This window comes from Talpa occidentalis, unplaced genomic scaffold, assembly GCF_014898055.3.
Source record: "Talpa occidentalis isolate TD23 unplaced genomic scaffold, MPIMG_talOcc4v2.1 talOcc4.3, whole genome shotgun sequence".
In the NCBI taxonomy this organism is placed as follows: Eukaryota; Metazoa; Chordata; class Mammalia; order Eulipotyphla; family Talpidae; genus Talpa; species Talpa occidentalis.
Window position 1 is genome coordinate 384,302 of NW_023603184.1, and position 12,397 is coordinate 396,698.

General features: G+C 38.9%; 2 protein-coding genes across 2 annotated transcripts; both read left to right on the top strand.

The window, feature by feature from the left end:
* Positions 1-320: 320 nt before the first annotated feature.
* Positions 321-1,256, top strand: LOC119254325 (olfactory receptor 1440-like). The gene has a single exon (XM_037521433.1). The coding sequence runs from the start codon at positions 321-323 to the stop codon at positions 1,254-1,256; it is 936 nt and encodes a 311-aa protein (XP_037377330.1).
* Positions 1,257-7,585: 6,329 nt separating this feature from the next.
* Positions 7,586-8,551, top strand: LOC119254326 (olfactory receptor 1440-like). Its single transcript, XM_037521434.1, has one exon. The coding sequence runs from the start codon at positions 7,586-7,588 to the stop codon at positions 8,531-8,533; it is 948 nt and encodes a 315-aa protein (XP_037377331.1). The 3' UTR covers positions 8,534-8,551.
* The last annotated feature ends 3,846 nt before the right edge of the window (positions 8,552-12,397 follow it).

Sequence of the window (12,397 nt, forward strand, 5' to 3'; positions counted from 1 at the left end):
CTAAGGCTACCAGAGTGGAAGGGGAGAGAGCAAATTGGAGAGGGAGTTCAATGGCCTGTGGTGGGGGACTATGGGTGCCTTGATGGGGGGTGTGATGGTGTGGTAACAACACATGAAGGGGGTGATCCTATACCTCTAAATCACATGCAGTGTTATGAATCAATGCTGCCTTATTAAAAATAAAAATAAAATGGATCAATATTTCTCTGGCGTCTCTGCTCAATGTGGGTAGACAGTGATTTATTTCAAATAGAAATTGGGACAACTGACTTTGAGATATATTCTCTTCTTTTCTGACAGATCCTAGGATCACTACCCCAATGGCTGGGGAAAGGAACAGTACAACACTTACAAAGTTCATTCTCATGGGATTTTCTGAGTTTCCAAAGCTCACCATTGTCCTCTTTTCAGCATTCCTGGGAATCTACCTCATGACAGTGTCCTGGAATATCAGCCTCATCACCCTCATCAGGCTGGACTCCCACCTGCACACACCTATGTACTTTTTTCTCGGTAACCTGTCCCTGCTAGACATCTGCTATGTTTCCACTATAGCCCCCAGGATGCTCTCAGACTTCTTCAGAAAGCAAAAATTCATCTCCTTTATGGGGTGCACCATGCAATACTTCATTTTCTCTAGTCTGGGTCTGACCGAGTGCTGTCTCCTGGCGGCCATGGCTTATGACCGCTATGCCGCCATTTGCAATCCTCTGCTCTACACTGCGGTCATGTCTCCTACCCTCTGTGTGCAGATGGTGGCAGGATCGTGTATAACTGGATTCTTTGGCTCATTTATCCAACTATGTGCCTTACTTCAGCTCCATTTCTGTGGCCCCAATGTCATTAACCATTTCTTCTGTGACCTTCCCCAATTACTGATACTATCCTGTTCTGATACTTTTTTCTTTCGAATCATGACCTCTGTGCTCACAGTGATCTTCGGACTCATGTCTGTCCTGGTTATCATGATATCTTATGGTTATATCGTTGGTACCATTCTGAAGATCACTTCAGCAGAAGGCAGGTCCAAAGCCTTCAACACCTGTGCTTCTCACTTGACAGCAGTGACTCTCTTCTTTGGCTCAGGTATCTTTGTTTATATGTATCCTAACTCTGGTGATTCTGGGAGCCAAAACAAACTGGCATCCGTGTTCTACACTGTTGTCATTCCCCTGCTAAACCCACTGATCTACAGCCTGAGGAACAGAGAAATCAAAGATGCCCTGAGCAGATGGAAGAAGATAATCTTTTCTTGATGTTACTCATGCTGGGATTTATTTCAGTTGTACCGTGTATGAGAAATGGAAAGCATTGACCCACAACTCTCATGATTGTGGTTTGAGTTATAATTACTGTACTCTTCTAACACAGACCTATGACTGGCACAAGGCCAGGAAAATGCATGAGAAATAGCTGGAAGCTCATCATTGCCACCCTTCATCAGTCAAACCTAATATATCAATCAGTCAAGAAATCCACAAGTATTTTGGTAGTTAACTATGGTAGTACGGCCATTTACTTCTGAATTTTGTCCCTACTTAGCATGCACTACCTCAAGGATCAGAGATGCCAGCACTGGTCACATCTGCCAAGAGATCAGCAAACCTCCTTGTAACATCTTATTTGGGGTGGGGCAGGGCTTACTGCTAGTACTGAGAGGTCTTCTGAACATTTTCCCATCTAATTAGATTAGTTCTCACATTTAACCTATTCTTCACTTCTGGAAATGATGAATTAATTTCACTAATCATTGATGCATCCAAAGAAAAAGTAACCATGCCAAATCAAATATTTGTTAACTTCACACAAAATAAATGTGTTGTAACAAAATGCTTAACATGGCTGTTAAGGTTTGGTCAGCTCCTTGGCTTACTGGGAACACCTAATTCCTTGTTTGTTATTGCTGTAAAGACATCTTTGTTCTTTCGTCTTCAACACATAGCCCCAGAGGGAATCAAACTGGCATTCTGCTGGCAAGGTGACCATGGGGCTGATTTGGGTACCTCCCACAATGTCTCCATATAACTTGTTAGTTTTTTAAAGTAGAACAAGTCTCCATTAGGAAGTTGTTTTTCCAATAATTGAAAAATGGGAAGTAGATAGTAAAATTAGCCACAGAACTTGGGAGCTGAATTAATGAGAGAGATGTCTTGAGCTCCCCTCGAGGGTCAACAATATTATTGGTAGTTATTTATGGGTGGAAGGACCACAGGTGATTTTCCCCATTGTACTGTTCAGTATTCTTCCAGATTTCCATGGATTAATTTCTAAGTTAAATTTAGAAGAACACAGGGCAGATATGAGCCTGGGGGAGAAAAGACAGTAAAACTTGCCCGTGATGTCCTGTCTGCTGTCCAGCTGTTGTTCTAGCTCCCTTAGCCAGGAGTTGGGATAGCTTTGGGTTATTCAAGTCACTAGGCACTTCCTCTGAAGAGCTCTCATAAACTCAGCAGACAGATTTATATTTGGAGTTGATGACAATACCCACTGACACACAGGGTGTGTGAAGAAAGGCTCCAGCCATGAGATGCAGGAATATCAAGCCTCATTTCATGGAAGGTGCCTCATGGTTAGGGGTTAGAATCATTCTCTGTTCTTATTGTGAATCAGAATTTTTTTTGGGTGTCACCATTTGTATTTACACCATAATAGTTCTTCTAAGACTACTACTTAGTATTTAAATGGAATGTTTTATTTTTTAAAAAAATTAGATATAATTTACATACAGTGAATGGATAGGTCTATTTAAATTTTTTAGTTTTTTTAAATTAATTTTTATATATGTATATTTTACATCATTGTTCATTTTTGTAGAATGCACGCTTGTGTGCTTTCTCCTCTCAGGTGTAGTCCCTATAAAATTCCCACCACCAGTTCACCTGTGAACCATCACCGTAGTCCCTGGAGTTCTTCTCTCCCTTGTTTTGATTCCTCTAACTCTCCCTCTCTTGCAGAATATCTCTGATTTATAGGTGCCTGTTAATTTTGTTTATTGTTATTGGTTTTTTTTTTCTGATCCCTTATTTGGCCCCCCTGTATTCCTCCTATAAGTGAAACCACCTGATATTTTTCTTTTTGTTCTGGTGTATTGTTGTTGTGAAAGAGGAGTGTCCCACCCAGGATGAATGGATGGGAGAAGGGGAAATCGGTGACTTCAGTAGTCATAAGCAGATAAAAGCAAGACTTGGAAGGTATCTTTGAAAATGAGAAAAGCAAGGGCATCACTGATGGAGCCAAGTTCCAAAAGAACTATAGCTGAATAACTACCCTTGGTGGGAGAGAATAATTCTTTACTTTAAAAAGGTCTGAGCAGTGCCAGGGTAAAGACCAGGCTGGTAAGCTTAGGAACCGAGCAGCAAAAGCTTGAGATGCCTTGTCCCCATGGCAAAGGTAGCTACTCAAAGAAGTAATAGGCTACATCCCAAAACAACAGAATAATTAAAGATGCCACACAGAATTTTCAACAGTGCTTGGATTTTCAGTCTTTCTTGCTGCTGTCTGTCACCACAGGATTTCAGATGGAAAAATACAGAGTTGTGAACTCCATAGGCAAATGTCATTCTCCTTATCCCCATATGTATGACATTTGCATCTTCCTTTTAAGATTAAGGACTCATGCCACCTCAAATCATAAATGAAAGACTGAAGTTTAGAGATAGTACCCTGTTCAAATTTCGTTTTCCAGAATGCAAGTGCACTGCTAATAGGCAGAGGGACTTTTTTTTTTTCAGGTGATGGACATGTTCTAAAAATGGATTACAAAATTTTATAAATCTACTCAGAATTACTGGACACTTAAAATAGGTATATGTTCATCACAGTCTTATCCATAACCTTCACAAGAATTGGAAACAATCTGAATGCCCATCAGCAGATGACTGAATAAAATAAATATGGTGTATATACACAATGGAATACTACTGGGCTATAAAAAATATGAAATCCTGCCATTTTCAACAACATGGATTAACCTAGAAGATATTGGGCTTAAGGAAATAAGTCAGATTAAAAAGGGCAGCTGGATATGATATCTCTCATGTGGAAGATAATGAAGCAAAACTAATGAACAAAGTAAAATAACTTTTAGACTAGAAGAACAAAATCGTGGCTGCCAGAGGGGAAGAGGGAATTGGGATGGGTAAATTAGGTGAAAGGAATCGATTGCATGATGAAGTATAAAGGTGAGTTTTCAGTGGTGAGCTTAATGTAGTAGATACAGATTATTTATATTATAATGCACCCCTGAAATTTATATAATGTTATAACGCAGTGTTACTTCAATAAACATTATTAAAAAGATTATGTGTTTCTATTTAATGCTAAGAGAATTATAAATAAAATGAAATAAAAATGGAAAACATACTTGTAGCAATAGAGCAATGTTCTTTTCTAGAAATTTGTTTTAAGGATATTATCTGATTGGACATTGATGCCAGAAATAATTTTCATAAAAAACACCCAAACCTTGCATTCCTTGTAAAATTCAACAGAGGAAATACTCCAGTAGAGATGAATTGCTTAAAGAGAGACATATAACATTATGATCATTTATTATGTTCACGAGCCATTCAAGTGTGTGTTTATAACATGTGTGTGAAACAGACATTATAACATTCCAAGTATATAAGAGGAAGACTGAAAAAAATTCAGTCAATAATGAAAGATTTTAAATTGGATAATACACAAGACGCATTACTATTCTAGTGGTTCATTGATTTAAAATTTTTTCTAAACTTGAAGGATTCTAAAGTGAAAGTGGAATCAGCAGGGGAAATCTCTTACATGTTCCTGCTGTCATTACACTGGAGGACAATTACCTGGACAGGGTAATTAACTCTCCGCGCTTCACCTCGGATCCCAAGGAGGCATTTAAGCAAACTGCAGGTGCAGGCGTCTCTCTTCTCACGGCTGACTGGGCACTGAGTGGCCAAAGCAGAATTTGGAGGTGGAAGATCCTCTCAGAGGACGGCTTTAAAGATGGCTGAACGTAAGTATTCCATCACTTTCCTGGGTGCCTGGAGCACAGGATGCCCTGGAGCATTGGGGGGCCAGGGCATGTGCCCAGAATTCCCGCACTCCCATGGAGTCCAGAGCCATCGGCGTCCCTCCTTCCCAACCTCCTTCCACATCTGTCTGAGGTTTGTGGTCCACGGAGGCCCAAGATGGCGTCGCCATGGCTCTTGATCAACCGGACTCCTGAGAGGGAACCTCCCTCTTCCACTTAGCCTGGTTCCTCCACCCTCCTCCTGTCTTCTCCCGGTGCTACAGACACGAGCAAAGCTCAGGTCCTTTCTGGTGGGAAGTAGACTATTTCCCCCAGTAAAGAATTGTAACGAAAACAAAGGTGTATAGTTAAGGAAGTGATAGTTTGAATTCAGGAGCTTGTTATTGTAAGGAGAGTTTGGGGTGATTTCAAATTCCAAAATAATTTTACTTTGTACATTTTATGCACAATAGGTTGTGACCCTGTGTGATTTCACTTACTATGTCAATATCCTCCACCATCAGGCTCATGCTGTCAAAAGATTGATTATCCAGAGCTGAGTTTATTAAGAAATAATGAGCTAATTTAATATTAGTTAATTTAATATTGATTCCCAAATATTAATGTTCCCAAATATTAATATTGATTCAATCAATATTTTCTACTCTAGTTGCCATTCACTTAATACTATGTTCAGTGCAGGAATTTTGAAGTTACTAGACTGGGTTAAATATCTAAGCGCTGCCACTCACCGGTTGCCTGACCTCTACCAAGGTCGGTGCTCGCCTCGTGCCTCAGTTTCTCCATACGTATATTAAGACAAACATGGCCACTTGGGTGAGAATAACGAGATGTGTGAATGAGATTGTGTGAATTGTTAAGGATTGTGCCTGAGTTTAACCATAAAATGACCTACTCAATTAAAAAGTAGTCTTCGGTGATACCAACCACTTAATTTGCTTGATTGTTGCTCCTGAATAGACCAGTTGTCTTGCGTTTTTAGAAAAATGGCCTCACAGTTCCGAAATGTTTTCATTGATCCTATGTAGCCTTCTGAAATGCTAGTAATTTTTTACTGGAGGCATTTGATACTAGATGGACATTTGATACTAGAGAGAACAAGACTTCCAAAGTTACCAAATAATAATAAAAATGAGAGTAGAAATAAAATGTGTTGATGACCACAAAAAAATTCATATTCAAAATAAGACAATGCTCAATTTATTGATAATATTATTGACCACATTTTATGAGTTTAAAATGCATGTAATCATTGTATCATAAAATGGCAGAAAAAATATTTTATAAAAATATTTTAGAATATTTCCTAGAAGGACATTTCTTAAAAAGTTATTGCATCAAAAGCTATAGGCATTTTTATTACCTGTTGTCAAAAAGAGGCATTATAAATATTTAAGAAAGTAGCATGTTTTCAAATATTTTAAATGTTGGGGAAATAGATCATAGCTTCTATTTGCTGAGCTTCTAGGATTAGATGACCTATTATGATTTTTTGATTAAAAGGTCTTGTGAATTTCATATAGTAGGAACATTACTATATCACAATTGATTTTATTATTGTGCCTTGCGTTTATTGTGTATTTGAGGTTGAAGCAAAATGTAGACATGGAAAATATAGATTAGAGTGTGCTGCCTAACAATTACTGGCAAATCATATCATAATATAAGCAATTATGAAATGTTATATAAGATCAGATAGAAGACACATGCCTGACATATTAAAAATTGAGCAGATGAAATACCTTCATCATAGAATTGAGTTTAATCCATGGAGAAATCATATAATTAACTGTGGACAAGTGACAATATGTGCAAAAATCTTCCAAAAATTGAAAAGGTAAATATGAAAATGTAGGAAAGAGTCTGTGAAATTGTGTCAAGAAATCTTTTTCAGTATGCCAGGCTAGGAACCAAAAGTCACAGTAAGATGACTACCTAACAATAAAGGAAATCTGCATAGCAAAATACTGATAAAGAATATTGATAATAAATAACAAGCTTGGAAAAGATTTAGCAAGATCTATGAAGGAGAAGAGTTATGATACCTGCTATGTAAAAAGCTCCAACAACAAATAATAAACAATGTTCTCGACAAATGGGGAAAAATATATGTGAGCAAGTCAGTAAAGTAAGTGCAAATAAGGAAATAATGAAATGATATTTTTACCTACAAGATTGTCAAGATTAAATCTAAATAATTCCAGGCAGTGTTGATAATGGGATGCCAAGGGATACTGTCATAAAAATCTTGGTATTTGTTTAATTGGAACCAATTTTTAGAAAACAATTTGGCTACATCTTTGTGTGTGTGTCTGTGTGTGTGTATGTGTGTGTGTACACAATTGCATGGGTGCAAAAAATACATTCCTAAATATTAAGAGTAGTTGGGAAATAGGATTCCCAATGATTTTTAAAATTGCTTTTATAATTGTTTATATTGTTTTAAAAAATTATCCATACCTATGGGTTAAGTTTTTGTTCCAAAACATGAAACTATGTTGAAAACAAATAATTTGCATGAATTTAAATAATTAATAATTAGCTCAGGCTGTTTCTGCAGATTGAAGAAATTGCAAGACAATGGCTGGAGGAAGGAATGGTACAACAGTCACCAAATTCATCCTTTTAGGTTTCTCAGATTTCCCCAAGCTCAAAATTACTCTCTTCATAGTTTTCATGGGCCTTTACCTCTTGGCAGTGACCTGGAACCTGAGTCTCATTACCGTGATTAGAATGGACTCCCACCTACATACACCCATGTACTTTTTCCTCAGCAACTTATCCTTCTTAGATTTGTGCTATGTTACCTGCACAGTCCCTAAAATGCTCTCAGAATTCTTCAAGAAGCAGACAACCTTCCCCTTTATGGGGTGTATTGTGCAATACTTCTTCCTCGCCATCCTGGGTCTGACTGAGTCCTTTCTCCTAGCAGCCATGGCTTATGATCGCTATGCCGCCATTTGCAGTCCTCTGCTCTATGCTGCCATCATGTCTCCCACTCTCTGTGTGCAGATGGTGGTTGGATCCTATATATCTGGTCTCTTTGGAGCAATAATCCAACTGTGCGCTTTACTTCAGCTTGATTTCTGTGGCCCCAATGTCATCAACCATTTTTTCTGTGACATGCCTCAATTATTAGCTCTAGCCTGCTCTGAAACCTTTTACCTCCAAGTCATAAAATATGTGTTAGCAGTGATCTTTGGTGTGCTATCTGTCTTAGTCATCATGATATCTTATGTTTATATTGTTGCAACCATCCTGAGAATCAGCTCAGCTGAAGGCAGGTCCAAGACGTTCAGTACCTGTGCTTCTCACCTGACTGCGGTGACCTTTTACTTTGGATCAGCATTCATTGTCTACCTGCACCCCGGCACAAATAAATCTGTAGGCTATGACAAGATGTTCTCAATCTTCTATACAATGGTGGTCCCCATGCTGAACCCATTGATCTACAGTCTGAGGAACAAGGAAATCAAAGATGCCTTGAAGAGGTGTAAGAAGAGGACATTTTCCCATTGTCACAGCTAATTAAGTGTCAGGTAGGCTAGTGACCCCAGTGACTGGAAGTCTCTAGGCTAAACTAAGCAAGTGAAATACATTTAACCTTATTCATCCTTGCAGATGCCCTGGCAGAACTGCAAGTGAGGCCTGTCTTAATCCAGGCTTGGTTTAGGACCATGCAAATCCCGTGGTTTCTTTATGTCTTGGCAGTTGACTTTCTTATAACAGCAGTGACCTCACAAAGCTGTTAATGTGTCAATATTATACAAATATAAGCCTTTAGTGCCTCAGTGTTGGACTGTAACATCATCTTTGAGAGCTTCACACTTCAGACATCTTTCTCAAACACCTCATCAACACCACATCTCAAGCAACTCCCAGAGGACTTTGTCCTCAGTCTCAATATACAAGAATTCACACAGATTAGATTCACGGACAAAAGAACACATTTTATACTAAAAAGGAAAATAAAATCATATACCTCCCTATGTGGTCAAGACTTGCAGTATCGTTAAGAAAAAAATATTCCTTTTAAAGAGATATGAAAAATCTTCAGATGTTGGAATTTTCAACAAAGAGAACACGCAGCTAGGAATAGTTAGGGGAAAACACAGACTAAATCTCCCCCGGAAAGAGTGGGGAGCTCTGCATGTGAAGAATGGGGGGGGGGTCCAAAGGAAAAGGTCTGGCATATTCATACAGTATTTGGCCATAATAAAGAGAGTACCTACACAGGCTGTAGCACAGATGAGCCCTGAGAACATGCTAAGTGACTCAGTCACAAAGGACTGGACACTATATGATTCCATTGAAGTGAGATCTTCAGCTTAGGCAGCTCTGCAGAGACAGAAAGCAGGTCAGCGGTTGCCTAAGGCTGAGGTGTGCAAAGGAATGGGGAATGACCCTTAGGGTCTAGAGTTTCTTCGGTGAAAATATTCTTAACTGTGGTAATGGTTGCAAAACTCATGACTATACTAAAAACCACTGAACAGCACATTTCCAGAGGATCAATTTTATAATAGGTGAAGGATGGCTCATTACAAATTTTTTTAAAAAGAAAGAGATTGGGAAGTATCTAGTCCTAGGTAACATTCTTGGGAAGGCACCATTTCTGTGACAGGTATTCTTTAGGCATGTGGTCATAAACAGACAAAGAAAGTGACCCATGGAAATGACAGTGTCTAATAAAATGTTTTTAAAAATTCATCATTTAAATTTATTAAAAAATAAATCACTCAGCCATCTCTGTGCCTTGTAATTTATAGTCATCATTCAAGTAAATAGGAAAGAAGCTGCTCTTCTTTACACCAACAGAAGAGGGCGTGATAACTCCAAGACGCTTTCCAGAACGTGAAGGACCTTCTTGCAGAAGAGACAGATGCCCTTTTCTGATGTGGGCACCAGCTCAGCACTCAGTCAGTAAAGCAATGATTGGCTGGTACTGCCAGGCCCCCAGCAATCCCTCCCACTGCGTTATGCTCTGGCAGGTTCCAGAGAGTATCACTCACCAACAAGACACTCACCAACAAGACACATTACTGGATAACCCCATGTTCTTGGGGCATAACTGAGCCAAAAGAGGAATTGAAGAGGAGGAAAGGGGCAGCCCCTTTGGTAAGAAGTAGAAATAAAGAGATTTTGGGCATTTGGGTTGTTTCCAAAGCCTAGCTATTGTAAACAGTGCTGCTATAAACATAGGGGTGCAGGTGCGCTTTGGAAGTAATGTTTCTGTGTTCTTTGGGTAAATACTAGGAGTGGAATTGCTGGATCATATGGAAGCTCTATCTTTAGTAGTTTGAGTGGGGGTGGTGAGGAGAACAGGGATTAGGGTCAAAATAAGGGGGGGGGGCGGGTCTGTATAGGGAATATAACCAAAATGAAAATGCATACATTGTGCAAAAATGAAAATGGTGTAAGAATGATATAAAATAAAATATATTAAGTTAAAAAAGAAATAAGGAGATTCACCATAGGTTTCCTTGAAATGGTCATTTCTCTCTCTTATTTTTAATTTAAAATAAGGCTGCCCACTCCTGGGTGCCACACTTCCTGCTTTCCCCTAATAACTATGCCAGAGTAGACTAGTTGCTAATTTTTAAGTTGTAACCTGGCCAGAAGGGGTCCCCAGATTTACCCTCAATCTTCTAAGCATATGGATTCTCACACCCGACTTGCTCTTATGTTTGAAGAGCTACCAAGCTCTACCAAGCTCACCCATCTGTCTCCAGTGAGTCACACCAGACTCGGTGGGGATATACTGTATCTGTGCAAACTTTGTAAAAATGACCTAGTCCCTTTGGCACATCTGATCCTTTTGGGTAAAAGTTCAGCATGAATCAGGGGGCAAGTGAAGAAAAAATGAAGTTACACCTTCTGATGTGAGCTTTTATACTTTTGGGTAATGTAGTCATGTAATATTCATCCTCTATCCCTGTCTATTTTAAAATGAAAGTAGATTTTCCTTCCTTTTCTAAGGTCTTAGCCTTATTTTGTTGAATCTCTAAGTTATTTGGAGGAAAACAGAATCTTTTTGCAGTGGATGTTCTTACTCAATACCAATGTCTATTTCTTTATGTGATTGTCTTTAAAAGATTCAGTTTTCCAGAAAAAAAGAGAGAAATTTGTGATATTTATTCTTTAACATTTAAGTTTTTCTTGTTATTGTAAATTTTTTTTATTTTTTCTGATTGTCAATGATATTTAAAATGTTTTTATTTTGAAATGCTAAATTAACACATGCTGTGATTACAATGAGACATAATGAGGTTAAATCTTGTTAGAATTTCATTAACCAGTAGAGGGAGGCACATCACAAGAATCTATAGTAAAATAACTGAGAAAGTAACCTGTGTAGAGTGTGAGAGTCTGACTAGTGACCGTAAGGATACCGACTTGTGTGTTTCTATACATGAGCATTTAGTCTTGGTGAAAGCTGATGCTGAGCCCCTCATCTTACAATGAGAAGAAGGAAGCTCAGCTCACAGTTGCAGAAGTGACCCAGCAAATGAATGAGGGACAAGGTGTGCTGCCCACAGCATGGCCCAAGGGCATAGAATGTCACCACCCTCCCTCTTACTCCAGATAAGATGTTTTGGTCCCCAAAGCTGCCATTTCAGCTGGGATTCTCTTTTTAGATGTCTTGATGTGCTTGTTTTAGAAGCTAACTCCATGGACCCAGGAGCTCTACCTTTCCTCATCCTAAAGATTCACCACCTCTGAGTCCATTTTGTCTTTGGAGAAGTACAGAAATGCTATGACTATAAGAAAATCTTTCCTTAACCTTGATAAAATATAAAAATAAATCCTATGGAGGGGGAAGCATAAGGAAGTACAGTAAAATTCAAAAATCATGTTGATTTCATCTTGTTAGTTTAAAATTAAGTAAAATTAAAAAATCAAAGCAAAAAAAAAAAAAAGCTGGTAATTATACACAATGCAATGTGATACTACTCAGTGATAAAAAATGATGAGTTCTTGGGGCCTCCCTGTTGCGCAAGGGGTTAAGAACCACATATGAAGCAATCCACAGCCTCTGCAGCACCATTTCCATACCCAGTTGGCCAGGGAGCAACCCACATGGCACAGCAGACCTCTCCTGTCTCCCCCGCTGCTTCCCTCAGCAGTGTGTTTCAGTCAGTCTGCCTGTTCTGTTCCCCACTTGTCTCTGGTGAATCCTCTCACCCCCGCATCTCTGGCTGTACCCCAGCACTTGTATGCATAAATAAATAAATCTTTAGAAAATATTTTCTAAACTTGAAGGATTCATACAGTGAAAGTGGAATTAGCAGGGGAAATCTCTTACATGTTCCTGCTGTCATTACACTGGAGGACAATTACCTGGACAGGGTAATTAACTCTCCTCGCTTCACCTCGGATCCCAAGGAGGCATTT

Coding starts and splice junctions, on each gene's coding strand:
- LOC119254325 (XM_037521433.1), top strand. CDS start 321: ATGGCTGGGGAAAGGAACAGTACAACACTTACAAAGTTCATTCTCATG.
- LOC119254326 (XM_037521434.1), top strand. CDS start 7,586: ATGGCTGGAGGAAGGAATGGTACAACAGTCACCAAATTCATCCTTTTA.